General features: G+C 34.8%; 1 protein-coding gene across 7 annotated transcripts in view; it reads left to right on the forward strand.

The window, feature by feature from the left end:
- Girdin (protein girdin) overlaps positions 1–20,175 on the forward strand; it is a 110,075-nt gene that overhangs the window by 27,852 nt on the left and 62,048 nt on the right. For all 7 annotated transcript variants that reach the window (XR_010953576.1, XR_010953575.1, XM_067788354.1 and 4 more), the window contains exons 6-8: positions 14,446–14,731; positions 14,802–16,451; positions 18,193–18,330. Coding sequence is in view for 5 of the 7 variants with exons in the window: in XM_067788354.1 (XP_067644455.1) it covers positions 14,446–14,731; positions 14,802–16,451; positions 18,193–18,330 (2,074 nt within the window). In the remaining 2 variants the exon portion in view is untranslated. The remainder of the gene's footprint in view (positions 1–14,445; positions 14,732–14,801; positions 16,452–18,192; positions 18,331–20,175) is intronic.

Below are 20,175 nucleotides of genomic sequence, written 5' to 3' on the forward strand. Positions count from 1 at the left end.
GAATTTTTGTTTATCAAATGTTGCATTGTCACCGGGTTCTGACCCACGGCCCAAGTTTCAAGTCTCTAGCTCACCGGCAAGTTACTCAAAAATCGATCGCAAGATTCCTTTCGTTTTTCAAGGATTTGTAGTTATCTCACTTAGCGCGCCACCTAGCGGAATTTTGTTTTCGGTATATTGTATTGTGCTTAGTTACAAGTCTCTAGGTATCCGGGAAGTTAGTTAAAAATGGACTGAAAGATTCCCAAATTAAAATTAATTTTCCTAATATCTCGATCCATGCGCCACCTAGCGGCATTTTTTTGATAAAATATTGCATTGTCTCCGGGTTCTGACTGATGGCTCAAGTTGCATATCTCCAGCTCACCGGGAAGTTACTCAAAAATCGATCGCAAGATTCTCCTCGTTTTTAAAGGATTTGTAGTTATCTCACTTAGCGCGCCATCTAGCGGAATTTTGTTTTCTGTATATTGTATTGTGCTTAGTTACAAGTCTCTAGGTATCCGGGAAGTTAGTTAAAAATGGATTGAAAGATTCCCAAATTAAAATAAATTTTCCTAATATCTCTATCCATGCGCCACCTAGCGCCATTTTTTTTGATCAAATGTTGCACTGTCACCGTGTTTTGACACACGGCCTAAGTTTCAAGTCTCTAGCTCAACGGGAAGTTACTCAAAAATCGATCGCAAGATTTCCCTCGTTTGTCAGGGATTTGTAGTTATCTCAATTAGCATGCCACCTAGCGGAACTTTGTTTTCTATAAATTATATTGTCACTGCGTCTCGAATTATGTGCTAAGATACAAGTCTCTAGGTGACTGGGGAGTTAGTTAAAAATGGATTGAAAGATTCCCAAATTAAAATTAATTATCCCAATATCCCGATCCATGCGCCACCTAGCGGATTTTTTAAATAAAATATTGAATTCTCACCGGTTCCTGACCCATGGCCCAAGTTTCAAGTCTCTAGCTCAACGGGAAGTTACCGAAAGAGATTTTTCCGTGGGTCAAAAATTCGTATGGAAATGAGGGGACAAACATGAAAGCGACTTAATATAAAGGTTAAAATAAAAAAAGCATAGTTTCGAGTGGAATTGAACATTATGTATTGAGTTGAAAATTAAGTCAAATAGGTTGAATCAATGACAAATTTTTTATTTTCTATTGATAAATATTTTCTAATGAATAGTTTTCGCGTCTCAACAATAACTGATGATGTAGAGGGGCACACCCTAGCGGGTTAGGGGATCAGAATATACCCGCGGTAGGTATGCCTGTCGTAAGAGGCGACTAAAATAGCAGATTCAAGGGCCTGTGTAGCGCAACCCTTCAGCTTGCCAGCGCAATATATAGCTTCTCCAAACCCAATTGTCAACCTCACCTATCCGCGGCGAATCCTGTTTCACTAACAGACGAGGCTCTGGCGACCCCAAGCTCCTCATGGAACTTGGCGGTGGGGAGGGGGGAATGGCCTGAAGGTTTAATGTGGCCACATAAATCGTTCCCGAGATGGTCGGGCTAGTAGCACCTTAATGGTGCTGTGGTACCGGAGCGTACCGGATCTGTATCCGGCAAAGGACCATTACATCGATAAAACTCCCTAAAGCCTTCGGGGAGCAACCTTATTGCTACAACAACAACAACAACATGTAGAGGGGCTCTAGTTATCTTTATGCTTTAAAATATCAAATAGTTATTGCTTGGCCCCAAACCTATCATTTGATCTTAATAAGTCCTAGCATGTATGTTAGATTTTATACTTTACAATGGATTTACATTACACACAATAAAGATCAGAGTGCTGCAAAAATCAGCCCCTAAATTTAAACCTTATGTTGAGACGGCTTCGATTTTTTTCAGTTTTTTTTTAAACCTATAAATACAGCGGAAATTGTGTTTTTTTTTATCGCTCACTGGCTTTGTGGACATCACATTTTATAATTGAGATATCATTACGATGGTCTTCAAAATCTTTGATAGAGCATCATCTCCAATTGACACTCGACGTCAACTTGTTTTACAGCAGATCTTGCCAATTATAACATACGTTGAAGTTGTATATAGCAGATTTTATAGCCATTCCTAACGTAAGATAACCGTCCTATTCAATAATGTAATGCGACATGTCTACGGCCTATCAAAGTTCGACCACATTTCGGCATTGAGGAACAGCCATTTGGTCTGTGCTATTTTAGAGTACCGCAGAGCCAGAAAACTTATTTTTCTTTACGAATTGATATCTATCAAGATCTAGTTATCTTTATGAAAGCTAAATTTTGCGAGATCAGCTCGAATGAATGAATGATCTTATCGTAACTCATTGGTCTCAGCCAGACTATTATTCGCCGTCGCTGTTCGTATTTGGAATGCAATCTTTGATAGGGTCAGAAGCAATTTTAATAAAAGCAACTTTAAAGTATCTATCTATGCCTTTTTTCAAAATAATCCTTAGAAGAAAAGCCATCTTCTAGTCAGCTTAGTAATTTAAGTGCAATTAATTACCAGCGAGGCTGATCTGGATCGATTTCGCCAACCTTAATTTTATATACTTATTCATTGTTTTTTGTTATGTAAAGATGGCGCAAACATTTAATTATTTTTCTTTTTTTTCTTTTTCTTCCGCTTTGTCTATACCTTACTTTAAATTTGCTTTTAATTCGATTGTATTCAGTGTTTGGAGATAGTAAAAACGCGAATAGCATTGCGAATAATAGCCTAGCTTTGCTAAATGTCCTATGCAGGCACCATAAAGGTTTCAACGTGGTGCACTTTAATGCTATTAGTTTAAATGGTGAAAAGATGGATGTAGACAGAGCGATATTTGAACAATCTAGTGTTGATATCATTTGTGTTTCCGAGACTTGGTTTAACCCTGAAATACTTGATGGCCATTTTGACATAAAGGGATACTTACTCTATAGGATGGATAGAAAGGTAAACAAAGGTGGTGGTGTTGCTATGTATGGTAAAAAACACCTCAAGTCCAGAATCATATCAAGTATAGCTGTTGGCGTCACTGAGAACTTGCTAGTAGAAGTGTCTAGTTCAATGTCCAAAGTCCTTTTGTCGTTCGTCTATAACCCTAATAAATGGTGTAACGTGAAGGAATATTTTACAATGTTGTCCTCGGTCGCAGTTGATTACACTGATATAATTATCTGTGGAGATTTTAATGTTAATCTCTTATGTAGTGATCCGTATACCTGCTGTTTGTTAGACGACGTCTTCCTTCTTTTCTTTTGGGGTTTGTTTGAATGGCACGGACGTTAGTCCATAACGCCAGGTTATATATCGGATTGTTTTTTTTCAGCTTGTTGTTGTCTTCAGATTGTTCCTGTTTTCCGTTTGTTGTTTTATTTGTAGAGGTTGGTTTAGTTTAGCCAAGATGAATCTGCACGTTATTGAGATGCCTTTGTAACGAAATTACAAAGATTGTATGTTGAACGATAGCTTTCATGTATTAAGTAGGGTTGCATTTTTGACATCTGTTTTATTGGTGGGCTGGTTTGGTTTTCGTCTTAACGCGAAAGCACATATGTTGACTTTTGAGTGCTTTGAATGTATACTGTATCGCGAATGAGATCAATGGATAAGTATGAATGCCCATTTTGGCATGTTCGTTTAAATGAAAGTTTTGTATGTACATATACATATAATTGTCGATATTGGTATCTTGTAATTTTGTATTAAAATAATATAATTAAAAATAGAAAATATATACAAGAGTGTATATTGTTCTTGTAATTTTTAATAAATAAATTTAGAATTTAACTTGTGCTTTTTTTAAAAATGAGGCAAGTTGAGTAATCTTGGTTGTGTTGTTACCACTGAAAATATCCTCAAAACTGAAGTTGTTGTTAAATAAATTGAATTCAGATCTTATATCATTTAGGTTTCTGCATAGGAAGGTTTGGTGATAGTAGCTGTCTGTTTGACCACAGCGATACCATGTCGAGTTGATTGCCTTTATTTTTTGTAAGTACTGCTTGTCATAGGTATGACCGGTGAGGATTCTATTTATTGTTTTAATTTCTGTAGTAGGTATATCTACATTTTTGAACCAAGATTTGTTTTTTCTAATGGGGTACGTTGTTGCGAATAAGTTGGGTTTATTACTCGCATAATTTAAAAATTCTTCATACCAGTCATCATGAATATTAATTTTTATTAGCTTGAGAGCTTCGTCAATTGTAAGTTTAAAATTTTTATTCGGACTATTAATCGTTGTTTTTTTTTTGGCTATTTCATCAGCTTTTTCGTTGCCAGGGATACCTTTATGGCTAGGTATCCAGACAATGTGGATCTGTCTAAAATTATAATTCATGATGTCTTGATGAATATTATGTACAATGCTATTGGTTGCTTTTGGGTTTAGGAGTGCTTGGCACGAACCCAAACTGTCAGTAAATATCACCAGTTTATCACATTTGTTATTTATGGATTTGTTGATGGCTTCTTTGATAGCCATCAATTCGCCAAAAATAGATGAGGATTTAAAGTTAAAATTAAAGCTATGTTCTAGATTGGAAGAATATTTATATATGCCACATCCAGTCGTATTGTGTGAAAGAGATGTATCGGTGAACATTATGTGAAAAAGATTGGCTTTGTAGTCATTTAGAATGATTGAGAAATTGACCTGAACACTTTCACTTGTCATATTTGCTTTCTTTCCAGAAAACAATTTGTCAAGGACCATCAGGTTAGAAATAGGACAGAGTACATGAGGATTCACCACGTCAAGGCTGTCAAGAATCGCAGAGAAACGATTGCACGTTCAGAGGCAGGAAGTTCATTTGCAATTGCATAAAGCAAGGGAATGGGGGTGTAAGGGGTGGCTCCTAAACACCTTCTTAGAAATTTATTTTGCAAAGTAATTATTTTCTTGGTAGCTGAATTCGGGCTGTTTGAGGCCGTGGTACCGCAGTATTCTATTTTTGATCTAATTAAAGTTTTATATATATTTAAAACTTTTTGTGGATTTAGTCCTGAGATATTTGAAAAAGTTAATGTTGTTGTCTGTTTTTTTAATTACAGAATCGTAATGATCTTTGATTGTGAGGGAACTGTTTATGATTCTTCCCAAAATTTTTAGGTTTTGAACTTGTGGGAGTGTTTGGTTGTGAACACTAATTTGAATATTTTTTATCGGGCCTCTATTTAGGTCCACAATTTTTGATTTACTAGAATTGAAGCGTTCAGTTCAGAGTAATTGTCTGCAAACCGGTTTAAGGTATATTGTAGATTTATCTTGGCGGCATCTATGGTTTCACCAGAAGCAACAAAGAAAAAGTCGTCTGCGAATTGATATATTTGAGTGTATCATGAAGTTTGGATGTATAAATGTTAAATAGTATGGGAGATAAACAGCTACCTTGGGGAATTCCATTGTAGATGTTAATGACCTCCTTACCTAAGTTAAGAGTTCTGAGGGCTAGGAAGTTTATTATCCATTCAATGTATAGCTGATCAATTTGTAGTTCAAAAAGCACATCTTTAAGAGCGCTTATGTCGATGAAGTTGTATGCGTTGGATATGTCGGTGGAGCAGAGTATTACGTGTTTTTTCACATTTTTTGATACACTGATATTGTGTAGGATGTAATTAGACATACAGAGCATGATTTGTTTTTCCTGTAAGCTAAGGAATTGTTAGGAAGGCAATTGTTGGTTTCTAGAAAATTGTATAATCTGTGTTTATGCATGAATTAATAATTTTTAAGAGTACAGGTATTAAGGAAATCGGTCTGAAATTTTGATATTGACTGAGATCAGCAACTTTTTTTGGAATCGGAACTACTTTAATTGCTCCCCAATGGTCAGGAATTTGGTTTGATAAGAAAGTCATTTAGTATTGTTTTTAAATTGTTTAGTGTCAGCTCTGGTAAAGCTTTAATCATATTGTATGAGATGCCGTCAATACCCGCAGCAGAGTCCTTTTTTTTATTGGCCAAAACTAGTTGGATTTCTTCAAATGTGAAAGCTAAATCAAGGTTTGGTTCTACCTCAGTGTTTATTGCAAGTCTTAAAGAGTTACTTGGTACTTGGTCGTTCAACATATTCAAGAAATCTTTATTGTAGTTATCACACCATGTTTGAGAGATATTTTGACTGAAGTCTCCTCTAAAGGCCTTTACAAATTTCCATGCACCTTTGCCTTTACTCAGATCTAATTCTTCAATTTTATTATTAAAATTATTTTTTTGCCCTTTTCACATCTTTTTTCCATTGTTTTTTGTTTGCAATTAAATTTAAAAAAATTTCGGGATTAGGGATGAGTTTGGCCTTCTTGAATGCCACAATAAGAATTCTGTATGATTTGTTTATTTCCTCATTCCACCAAGATTTGGGTATTCGGTTATTCTTAACAACATATGTAGCATCTTTGATTTCATCTTTAATTTTTTCTTCAAAAACACCTAGAGACGAGTCGCATTCAAGTTCATTTAGTGACTTGATGAGTTTTTTTTTGGAAATGAATTTAGTGATGTATGTGCTAACGTTGTTGGTTTCTATTGTAATAGGAAAGTGATGGCTTCCTCCAATTCTGGTTGGATCTACAGAAAATTTGTATGTAAAATTATTATTTACGAAACATAAGTCGAGGACTGATCCCTTGTTTGTACGGATGTCACTTTTAAATGTGTAGGTGCCATCATTTATTATGGTAAAGTTGGATTGTTTTATGAGGTGGTTTAAGTGCTTTCCCTTACTTGACTCACATGTGTCACCCCAAGCAGTGGATCTTGCATTAAAGTCACCAATTAAAAAAACATTGTTGTATCGTTCTAAAAAATTTAAAATTCTGGAAATTTCACCCGTGAAGTTATTGGTATTAATATTTGGATGGAAATATACGCTGCAAATTATTATGTTTGGACTTAAGTTTTTTGTTTGTATAATTAAAACATCATATTCACTATTGAAATTAATTTTATGGAATTTGATTTCTCGTTTGACAGCTATGGCTACACCACCATAGCCATCATTCCGATGTTTTTTACATAAATTGAAATTGAGTATTTTTCTATGAGGGGTGTTTCTGGATAAGAATACCTCGCTTCAGCAAGCGAAGTCGAAATTGTATTTGTTTAGGTAAAATTCTATTGTGTTTATATTAGCTTTTAATGATTGACAATTATATTGCATTATTTTCATGATATTTAAAGGGATTTGATTGTTGATTATGAAGAGTATCTTTTTGAGCAATGATTGCTTCAAATTGGACTTTGAGGCCTTGAATTTCTTCAAGAGCATTGGAGTTGTTATGCTCTAGAGATATTTTTTGGGAGATCTTAATTAATTGATTTATGAACTTTTCAAATTGGGATACTAATCCTTTTTGGTATTCAGGAGAGTTGAATACAGGATTAATTGGATTTTTTTGTCTAACTATTTGGGAGGAGATTCTCTGGTGGGGTGGGGTCATGTATCTTTCATTGCCCTTTTTGGCCACATGTCTATATTATTTTTTGGTGAAATTTCTATTTATTTCAGTGTCTTTATCGACGATGTTTGAATATTCAGTTTCCAATGCAAGGAAGTCCGTTTCCTCAACTTCAAGCATTTCAAATCTGTTACCACCACGAGGGTAGTACAAATCCAGTGCTTCCTTTCTTGTTAGCTTCTTGACAGCCCTGACGCGGGCAATCTTTGCTTCTTTTTCCCACTGTGGGCATATATTTCTATCTCTGGCTGAGTGGCCTTAATTATTGCATAGAATGCAGGTGTTAGATACACATTTTGGATTTTGACATTCAGCTTTACCACATGTTAAGCAACGTGTCTTCGTTTTGCACGACATTTTTGTGTGACCAATTCTGCCACAATTTTCATACTGTCTGAGGGGAGGGATGAAAAACTCAACATTTAGCTTTGTATAGTTGTAAATAATGTGTGTAGGAATGTTATTTCCTGAAAAACAAATTTTTAAAGTCATAGTCGCAATATAACTTTCAGTGTTTTGGGGTCTTTTCGTGTAAAGCGTTTCACCGACACTATAGGTATAGCCGTGATTGCTTCTTTGGCAACATCCTCATCTGAGAAGCAGAGTGGGACTCCTTTAACAATTCCATATATTTCCAATGCAGTTCTTGGAATGAATGGTTTCAAACCTCTTTGAGTGACTCGTTGTTCTAGAACAAAGTTATTGGCATAATATGTACTTTTAAAGATAATTTTATATAACGTTCTTCCAATGGCTTGGATGTGGTCAATGTCTTTTATGCGCAAGTCTCTTATTTGACTAAATAATGTGATACATTTGTCATTTTTTCATTTTTCAATGTGGCATGTGACGAAGAGTCTACTAAAACAAAAATTTCACCTTGGAAATTTTGAGGGTATTGTATTAACGGTCTGTCCTCATATTTTTGTCTTGCACTGTTTTGTGCATTACCTAGATTTTTGGTTGTAGCTGTACTTGTGTTCGGGTTCGTGCCCTTAGCTGTGTCTGTTTCGTTTCCTTCCATTTCTACACTACCACTAGCATTGCCTAATCTTGTTGCTTTCTTCTTTCCCGCCATTTTTGGCGCTTTTGGCGTCTTTTTTGCTTTCATCATCTTCAAACTCCAATTCAATGTCCATGGCTTGAGCCATGTTGGAATTAACATTAGAATTTTGTAGAGTAATATACATTAGAATTTTCATTTGATTTGATGGATGTAACACTTGATTTTTCATTAATTTAGGACATTTTCATTTTTTTCTATTTTAGCTTTTTTGTTTGCTCCGGTTGCACTAGGTGCATCCTTTGCTTCCGTGGACGTCACCGACGGTCGGGTCGGCGACGCCATAGTGTCTTTAAGATTTATAGGTGCCTTGTAAGGCACCTTTGCTTTTTTTTCTTCACTGTAGTAAATTGCTTTTTTCTTTTTGTCTTTTTAATTTATTCAAAAGTATCAATATATTTTTGTGTCACAACAACCAAGATACTCACCAAATTAAATGTATATATGGCTGATTCTCCGCAAACTCTCAGTTTTGTGAGTGCAAAATTAAAAAAAAATAAAATAAATGTAAGGCGCGATAACCTCCGAAGAGATCTAAGGCCGAGCTTCTCTTCCAATTTGCGTCGTGCTCCTCTTGATTTTTCCCTACAAATTGGCCGGACGGGACCTACATGTTTTATGCCGACTCCGAACGGCATCTGCAAGGCAGATGAGTTTTCACTGAGAGCTTTTCATGGCAGAAATACAATCGGAGCGCTTGCCAGACACTGCCGAGGGGCGACCCCGCTTAGAAAAATTGTCATCTAATTGAAAAATCTTATTTCTAAAATTTTGATGTTGCTTTGCCCGGGAGTTGAACCCAGGGCATACGGCGTGATAGGCGGAGCACGCTACCATCACACCACGGTGGCCGCCGCGAGTGCAAAATTGCAAAAAAAAAAAATAAACGTGCGAGTTTTGAATATTTTTTGATATTTTAAAGTTAGTTTATACTTGTGAAATGGACTGTCAAAGTGGCCAAGCTTAAAGTATAAAGTTATAGATTTGACAGGTAAATCTCTGAAATTCGTTTCCACGGTTGTGACCGGATTGCCACGGTTGTGACATTAGTAACAATCGATATAAAAAAATACATTACAGGACATAGTTAAAATTCTTCGCTTTATTTATATAAAAGTTTAATAATATTTAACCAAAATCAAGTAATTTTTCTATGTTATTTGGTGTATTTCGCGCCAGGAGAAATACGGGGTAAAATTGGCGTCACTTTATTCATTTTGGTGTCGCATCTGGATTATGGTTATTTTTTTTTTTGTAATCGCGATTTTCGTTTGCGTTCATTTTGATCTTTTCTTCTGATCCTCTTTTCTCTTTCTATGAATTCACTAACAAGTTTTATCTTATTAGCGTCTTTGCGCTTCCAAGCCCTTTCCATTTCTTTGCGAAGGTAATCATTATATAACATTGGATCTTCCTTTATCTTTCGTCTTCTTGCTCGTTCTGCTTCTCTTTTCGTCTCAAGACGTTTCTCTTGTTCCCTGTGACCTTCTTCTTTGTTCGCCTTTTTACTGGACTTTTTTCGAGTTTTCATATATTGCTTCTTTTTCTTAGCATCCTCCATTAATTTTTGACGACGAATTCGCGTTTTATGACGCGCCATTACTCTAAAAATGTTTACAATATTTAACCGAAACTTCACGACAATTAGTCAGCAGTTAATTGAAAAAAAAAATATTACGTTTAATAGTAACAAAAATGATAAACATTTTTACAATGCTTAACTTTGATTCGAAATGAGCGAACGAAATGACCGACACCGCTTCCAGTTTAACCTTGACTAACTTTATTAAAAAAAATCAATAAGCAAATGAGTACATGAAGTAATGAGCATCATATGTACATAGGCATGCATATACATTCATACATACGCGTGTACATATGTGCTATATATTAATTAACATACATATAATTAAAGGTAAGAATTAAGAAGTAAAGAATTAGATAGTTACAGATTACAAATGGTGTTGACTAACGATAGTAAATTATCGATTGTTAATTATTGAATCGCTCAATTTCAATTTTATAAGCAAAGCAATATCAGCCATAAACAATTAGTTTATTTACTTCTTAGCTTAAAATATCTTACGAGATGTACCAAAATACTAAACAATCATTTAGAACTAGAGTAACAATATTCAGGTACTTCGACTGCTATAATATTTCGGGAATATATTTCTGTCTTTATCATCAGAAAGACTAAAATCAATTGATATTAACACTGAGTTATACATCAAAACCTCACGAAATTGTGACATTTTGCTCAAAAGCAGACATTTGACACGTGCCACGGTTGTGACATTTCAATGAATAACTGTACATTACAAAAATGCAATTCAAGCTAAAAGATTTTCCGACCGTTTTCAAGGTTGTGTTAGCGAACGTGTTGAAAAACCCGTAAGTTGCAGTACACACAATGTACCCTTTCCAAGTATCAAGTGCCAAGGTTGTGACGTGCCCTTTCGAAACATACCGTTTTTGTTTTTCGATTATATATAAAAAAGACCGGTGTGATTAAAAACGCTATATTAACAAAAAAAATTCAGTGACGCCTGCTGATTGAAACTGACCCCTGCATGTTGCCGGCAAGCTCGCACTGTAGTAATACTCGCATAAACAATTGGACGACATTATTTTTTTCAAACCTAATCGACACTTTTCAAAGTAGAGTTAGGAATCGAGAAGTGAATACCAGCAACTCAGAAATGTGAAATATTTATCAGTGAATAACGTATTTAATATAAATAAAAACTATTATTCCATTATTAGCGATTTGAGTCTGAACCAAATTAAATCATTCAAGAATTGAAGTTGGCGACATGCCACGGTTGTGACATTCGTATAGTATTGCCAATGAAAAATTGATAAAATTTTAATATGATGCAACAATTTATCCTAAACTATTTGAAGAAAGTCACTTTTCAACATTTAGCGTGCATAGTTCATTGATAATGCTTAATGAGTATTAGAAATCGCCAAGCGACACAAAACTGAAAGTTTGGGGAGAATCGCCCGTATAGTAGACAGTAAATTAAACGTGAAAAAGAATTTTATTTAAATATATTTGACACACACAAAACTTGTAAGTCACATACACGTAACACTTAGAGAAAACGCGGGACGATCCACTTCACTCTACGATTAAAGTCCGAATGAAGTGTTGGTCTTGAAGTGATTAATGTGTGCGTACCAAGAAGGTATGGAAAAAACTGCTGCCCCAGCCTTGTTGACTATTTCATTGTGTCCGATACGTCTAAAAGTTTGACCAATTATCCTTTATCTCAGACCATGATCTAATTTTCTGTTCATTTGATGTAGTGCTCGATAACCACAGTGTAGTAGCTAGATCATCCATTTCACCAGATTATCGACGACTGGACGTAAATAACCTTCTTGGAGACATCTCCAGCATAAATTGGTGTGCTTGTTGGAGTTTGCGCTCGGTGCATGAAAAACTGAGATTTTTAAATGAAATTATTTTATACCTCTATACAACTCACGTCCCATCTCGGGTATATAGCAGCAGATCTTCCTCTTGCCCTTGGATTAATAGATCCGTCCGTGCTTTGATTGTCAAACGCAATAAGCTTTATTCCCTCTGGAAGAAAAACCGAAGCGACGCAAATTGGCGTGCATACAAACTAACACAAAATGAGACCACAACCTATATTAGGAGAGAAAAATGCAAATAATACAGTAAAATGTTGGATATATCGTTACCTAATCATGTTTTGTGGCGTAATTTGAAAAACCTTCGTGTACATGTGAGTGAGAGTTCTGAATGTTCCCTTAATCCTGAAGATCTTAATGCAGCTTTTGTGAGTCAAGTTAACCCGTCTTGTGTTAATACCTGTTTCCCAATCCCTCCCATATATGTGGTTCCTGTTTGTCAAGCCTTCGAGTTTACAGCTGTTTCGGAACTTGATGTTGCGAGATGCATAAATAAAATAAGATCGAACGCAATCGGTCAGGACAATATAACGCTCAAATTTGTTAAAATAATTGCCCCGCACATTCTTCCTACATTGACGCATGTTATCAACCACAGTATTACTACCTCCTGCTTCCCTGATATGTGGAAGGTTGCCACGGTTATCCCCATTGCAAAAACTAAGTTTGCAGATTGTCCTAGTGACTTTCAGCCTATAAGCATTTTTCCAGCACTCTCGAAAGTCTTTGAGATATTGTTGTCGGAACAAATTCAAGACCATGTTAGCAAACATAGTCTGCTATCACCATTCCAATCAGGCTTCCGATCAAAGCACAGTTTTGCTCCACGGCTATCATAAAAATTTTGGACGACATCAGGGCAGCCTTTGACAAAAACCAGTTTACTTTATTATGCCTACTTGACTTCTCAAAAGCCTTTGACTCTGTAAACCATGACTTGCTGTGCCTAAAATTAAAAAAATATTTTGGTTTTGGTGACTACGCAGTGCGGCTCATGCAAAGTTATCTGACGGGTAGATCCCAGCATGTCAAAGTTGGCTCCGAAACTTCAGGTTTAAAACCACTATTGGCAGGGGTACCCAAGGTTCTATCTTGGGTCCACTACTATTTAGTATTTTTATTAATGACATATTTAATGCATGTCAGCATGCTCATATGCATGCATGTGCTGATGATGTCTAACTATATTTGTCGGCAAATCATGAGGGGACAAATGATTTATGCTCAAGATTGAATAATGACTTAACATCCATATTTGAATGGGCTAGGAAAAATAACTTCTGCCTGAACAGTGAGAAATCGTACGTGTTGCCTATATCTAAAAAACGAATAAGTTTCTCAAGTATTCCGCCCTTACGCGTTGCCAGTAAATGTCTCAAACTCGTTTCAAAAGTGACTAATCATGGTTTTGTTATTAACACGACTCTGACCTGTGATGATCATGTAAATTCAGTGGTAAGAAAGTATACAATATATTAAGAAACTTACGAATGTCTGCTATTTATCCTGTCAATGTTAGAAGAAAACTTGCAATTCAATTAATTATGCCGATCATTTGCTACTCTGAGCTAGTGTACAGTAAACTGAGCTCCCAGTCTGCTGATAAAATTGATGTAGCATTTAATCATGTTACACGTTATGTATTCGGCTTAGCTAGATTTGATCATATATCCAGCTGGAGAGCACGTCTACTGGGCTGTGAAATCTCCGAATATCTGAAAGCTAGGAAAATCATTTTCCTTTGTCAACTTATCATGTATAAGGAGCCTAGTTACCTATATGATAAGCTAATTTTCCCCAGGTCTGCTCGAATCACCGACTTAATAGTACCAACTTATAACTATCTAACATCTGGATGACTATTCTTTGTCAATGCTATTCGCCTATGGAACTCTATTCCATTATACATTCGTAGTAGTCTAAATAAAAGCAACTTTAAACATTTTTTTTATGCTCATTTTAGTTGAAACCATTATACTTCTTGAGTTTTCGCCATCAATATGTATGAGTGTAAACAATGCTTTGTTATTGAATTTAATTATTTGTTTATTTTAGACACTTTCTTAATTTACTTCTCTATGTTTAATATGATAATTTAACCTACATAACCCTCTGTTATTGCTTTTGTTTTTTATCATTGTGATTTATCTTTTTGTTGTACTATAAAAGATCCTAGATCTTATTGTACTAATTTTTGCAATAAATGAAATGAAATGAAAAAAATTAACTTTAAATTTTGGTTTTGTTTTTATTCTTTATATTTACAATTTTATTTTTAGTTTTGTTCTGGTTCTGTTTCGTTTTTCTTGTAATTTTTCATACACTGGTCAATACCATATCTAAATTTTTGTTCCCAACTTTGTACTAAAAAATATTTTGATAACTTATTGTACTAATATTATAGTAATATTTTTATTGCGTATGAGATCCAACAAAGTCTAATAACAATAGTGCCGCTTAAGTAATTCACATTTGTTTTATTGATTTTAAGGGAGATGTTAGAAGAGCAACTCCAAAGGGCACGGAAACGTTCAGAGCATGTTATGACATTAGAGTCGGAGATTATCAAATATAAGCAAAAATTAAACGACATGGCATTGGAGCGTGAAGTGGATCGTTCGAAACTAGAAGAGCTGTTGGAGGAAAATACACATTTACAATTAGTTGCTAAAAATCTCAATACCACACAAAAACTCGATAACTCCCTTTCAGATAACGAAGATGAATGTAACTCTGGTGACAACAGCTTATCAGAACAACTTACGAACGATGCGCAAGTATGTTAAATATGTACTTTTAATTTATAATAGCTATTTGAACATTTAAACACTTTAATTTCGTTCGCAGACACGTATTTTGAAATTGGAATTGAAAAATAAACAACTGGCTGCTGCTTTGGAACAACTTAAAGAGACATCCTTTCATGAATCGGCGAATAGTATACTAGAACTGGAAAAAGATAAAAAGAAGCTATCTTTGAAAATTGAGCAATTGCAAGAGAGTGTGCAACGTTTGACCAAGCAAAATAATGCATTGGAAGATTTATTCAAAAGTGCTTTAGAAGAAAATAAAAAACTTCAAAACACTATTGATAATAGACAGCAAACATACGATCGACAAAGCCAAGAACGCGAATTGGAACGTAATAAGTTAGTCGATTTGGAACAGCATGTGGAAACTTTGAATAAAGAGAAGCAACGTTTGCAAACACTAAACGAAAGTATACAGCGTCGCGCTGATGATTTGGATCGTTTGCTGGACACACGTACCAAAGAAGTTCAACAGTTAACAGAACGCTCTCAAGAACTGACTAAAGTGAAAGAAAAAGTATATGATCTTGAAGCAAAACTAACTACATGTGAACGTGAAAATAACAGCCTTGTGAAAGAGGTCACTAAATTAAAAGAAAACACTGAGGAAAAATCAGTTCTGCTAGATGCATCGACAACGAAGTTGGAAGCTCAAGTTAAAGAGATTGAACGTCTCACAAAAGATATCACGGAAATAGAACATATTCAACAAAAATTCATAGAGCTTGAAAAACAAAATAATGAACTTATTTCACAGCGTGATATTGATGCAGAAACAATAGCAACACTACGCAACGATTTGGTATCTGGTACATTAGCTACCAATAAAGTGCGTCAAAATCTCGAAAAATTGGGATTAGCAGATAGTGCACAAACAGACGTCAATGCTGATTTGAATGTAGAAACTGTGGTTGAAAAGCTTGTTCGCAATCCTGAAACATTTAAAACAGTACGTGAGATAATGTTGAATGTAACGAAAGAGCAATGCGAAAAGAAAAATGCCAAGTCAGATATTTGCGTATTATGCCATCGTAAAGAAATTTATACTGTAGAAAAAAATATTGAATTGTCCTCAAATAGTGAAGCACAGGAGCTAAATTTTGAACATAAATTCACCTTAAATTCACCAACAAAACAACGTCATATGGAAATGTTGCGTCTTACAGAAGCTAATAATGAATTGAGTGCGCGTTGTACGGCGCTACAATCTGCCAATATACAATTAGAAGCCGAAAAAGCGCGTCTCGATGTAGACGTAGTCACATTGGGATCTCAAATATCTTCACTTAATACACAATTGATTGCATTACAAGTGGTTAACTCACAATTGGCCTCCGACAAGGATCAATTGTTAAAAACTGCGGAATCTGTTAAACAAGAAAATAAGAATATACAACATGATTTAATGGCGTTAAGAACATTGCACGATCAACTTTCAGCGGAATATGAGTCGCTTGCTACAAGCAAAGAACAATTGAAATTAGTACTGCGTGATTCACGAAATGAATCACGTGAACTGCGTGAGCATGTTTCTAGTTTGGAAAAGCAAATCATAGATTTAAGAAAGGATAACGCGACGTTGAAGGCGTATGAAGATGATTTAGCTATATTACGCACAGAACATTCAAAGTTAACTGATGATTTTCGCAATTTGTTTCGTTTTAAAAATGAGTATAAAAATATACAGGTGCGTGTCTTTCTTTAAATTTATAGAATTTATGGCTACGTGGTTTTAAAACCTTTTTGGTTTTACATTGTAACGAATTTAGGGAAATTCCGCTTATTTGAAACCTTCTGCAAACGTTCGAATCGCAAAACAGTTGAATAAATCACTCCACTATTTAGTATTACAAACTGTTCTTTATTTAGATTACTTCAAGAGTAGTACTTAACAATTATACTTCACAAGCAATAGCGTGTTTAAAACTGATTCGGCATGCCTCATTTTGCGCTGCTTTTATACTCTCGATTTCCTCGTTCACCCATTTCTCCTAAGGTCTAGTGATTTCCTGAACTTCATGCCTGGTTACCAACCATATACATGTATATTTGTAGTTTGTAGCTATATGCATGTGTATATGTGAGTACTACGTCGGCTGATGATGACGTGTGTTTGTGAGTATGCATTTGTGTAAATGATGATTCATTTGTTTACGTACATACGAGTGGCGGCTTAGTATCGGCTTAGTGATGATAGTATCGCTTAGTGGTGCTAATATTCGTCACAATATCAACTTCATTTTATTTATAATTTGTTTTTTCAACAACAAAAATTCAGCGATTTGTGATTTCATTAAAAAAACATGAGGTATTCACCTCTGGTCGTTATCAACAAATCTGATGAAAATTTATTTGCTGCCCGTGTATTTTGTTTTTTTTAAACGGTTTTATTTAGTTTGACTTGGCAGGCCGGCCGCACGGCCGTTGTGAACGAATTTTGTAATTAAAATTTAAGTATCTTCCGGATAAGCTACAAGCTTGAAGCTTGGAATATAGTTCAGAACCCGATGACAATGCAATAATATGAAAAAAACTCCGATAGGTGGCGCATGGATCGAAATATTTCAAAAAATCGTATTTGTGGTCCGATTTGGCTCATATTTCGAACACATCACACATACATGAATAGAAAGCGACATATGAAAAAAATCGCCGCTAGGTGGCGCAAGGATTGAGATATTCAAAAAAAATCGTATTTGTGGTCCGATTAGGCTCATATTTGGAACACCTATTACGTACATGAATAGATAGCGACATATGAAAAAAATCGCCGCTAGGTGGCGCAAGGATTGAGATATTCCAAAAAATCGTATTTGTGGTCCGATTAGGTTCATATTTGGAACACATATTACATACATGAATAGAAAGCGACACATGAAAAAAATCTCGCCCAAGAATCGAGATATTCAAAAAAATCGTATTTGTGGTCCGATTAGGTTCATATTTGGAACACATATTACGTACATGAATAGATAGCGACATATGAAAAAAATCGCCGCCAGGTGGCGCAAGGATTGAGATATTCAAAAAAATCGTATTTGTGGTGCGATTGGGCTCATATTTGGAACAAATATTCCATACAGTCCGGTAGAAGTGACATCAAAATATTTTGGAGTTCGAGGAGAGACAAGCCTACGTGGCGCAGAGTCGAGTGAGTCGAATGAGAAATAATAGGCAATCAAATAAAGACTAAAAACTTGAAAATAAAAATAATTAAAAAAAATTTTTTAAGTTGAACGGTTTTATTGAAAACAATACTTACTTGAAGTAATAATAATACTAAAAGGTAAAAAATAATTAGGTATGATAGCCATATGTAAGACCAAGTGAACCTTAATAAGGTTATGCTACGCCTCACATTTTTAGAAATTATTATTACTTAATGTACTTTTATATTAGCTTCACTTTTTCTTTTGATTTGGTTTCAGGAACAATACAAAATGATACGCTCGGATAATACAAATTTAAAGAAACAAAATACCGAACTGTTACGTGAACTGGATTCTAAGAGTGAGCAAATAAAAACCATGGAAAGTGATTCTGCATTCTATGTACAACAGTGTGAAGTGAGTATGGCGTAGCAGAGCTGAGCGATAAGGATATGTGTTATCGATTTCAATTACAATTATCATTGCTTTAATCAAAGTTCTTAGTTCGATTTTGGTGTTCAACTGGGAAGCGTCAGCTATCCACAGTTCAACTAAAAATATTTTTAGGCTTGGTTTGGTTGAGCTGAAAACAAAGAAATAGACGCTCCCCTCTTTGTGAACTTGGGAGGTTGGGATGGGCAGGACATCCTTGGGCCTGTCTTAAGGGTAGGTTTTGACCTTCCGACATGAAGTGACAAATAGTTTTGAAATACATATTGCTGATTTTGTGCCTGGCGTGGTGCTATTTAAAAACAAAAAAATAACGGAATTTAAATACAGTTGACTAACGGAGAAACATGTAAAATGAAACTACAATTTAGAAAGACCAATTCGATTTTGTACCTGGCACTATGGTCATAGACCACTGCCATAAATTCCAAATCCCAAAAAAAAATCAATGTTCCATATATTTCAAAACTACGCTTTCAACCTTTTTTATATTACGATAACAATCGTTCATTGAAAGAAAAAGACTGGTAAAATCAACCGAAATACGGGTCAATTCAACCGAAATTTGTGTAATTTTTATCCATCGCAACAAGATGTTGGATCAACTGCGTACAAATCGTTAATTCGTAATTGACCGTTTTAGTAGTCAAACAAAAAAAGTTGTTTCATTATACTTTACCCATTGTTTTGTTAAATTAACAATTATTACTGTCGCTCTAAGAATACCAATCAAAACTGTTAATATGAAAGGGATTTCTGTTCATTCGAAATAACCAGCGTAAACTGTTAAATTAACAGTGTTTATTTTCGAAATGACACTGACAGTGAAATCTATTGGAATTTGAAACTTTTACATCAACAGAGTTTTCTGTTGATACCTATGACATTAATACCCGGAAAAAATAAAATCCGGATAAATATATTTTTAAACTTACGTATTTTTTATTTTTTTATTTGTATAAATTATACATAAGTACATTTCATTTCTAATGATTTTATTGCTATATTTAGTAATATTAATTAAAATAATAATAACTTAAATCTGAATTCAAATAAACAAAACTTGTTCCGAATCACCATCGAAAGCTGTGTACGAAAGTATGTTGCCATATATATAGTACATGCTCTAGCGAAAATAAGAGCATGTACCGTTTGTTAAACCATATTGGCGTCGGTTTCAAGAACTTTATTTCAACTTTACAATTAAAAATTACACTACTCCAAAAATTCAGTATCTTCAGTAGTTTGGCCACTATGCCAAAAAACGTTAAAAAAATTTTGAGAAAAAAAAGAATTTTTTTTATAAAATTTCAGATTTAACCACTTTAAAATCGGAAAAATTCTATGGATGAAAAAAAGTTAGCCCTCCTATGTTGTAGGTAATTTAACTACGAAAATTTTAAGCATACCAGTACAACAATCGGACGTGCCGTTGAGACTATAGCCCCGTTAACTTGCAAGCGTCTATCCTACAAATTTTTATAGAGACAATTTTTATTCTAACTACATTTTTATTTTTTTATAACGCTTTATTATAGACATATGTTTGCACGTTAAACTGTATTCAATTGAGTAATATGAATTCAGTAAAAACAACAACGACAACAACATTAAATACATACATATCTACATCTAAAAAAAGTCAAATTGAGCGATTTTACCGTGGTGGTCAATAGTGAGGGACGTGGGTACTTTTAACTACCCGTTTATAATTTTCTTGGTCTCCCATCATTTCTTCATTCCAAAAACCTTGGTAACGCTTTTCAAAAATCACGAGGTCTTGGTGAAACCTTTCACCCTGTTCATCACTTT

Source organism: Eurosta solidaginis, chromosome 5, assembly GCF_040869045.1.
Source record: "Eurosta solidaginis isolate ZX-2024a chromosome 5, ASM4086904v1, whole genome shotgun sequence".
Classification (NCBI taxonomy): domain Eukaryota; kingdom Metazoa; phylum Arthropoda; class Insecta; order Diptera; family Tephritidae; genus Eurosta; species Eurosta solidaginis.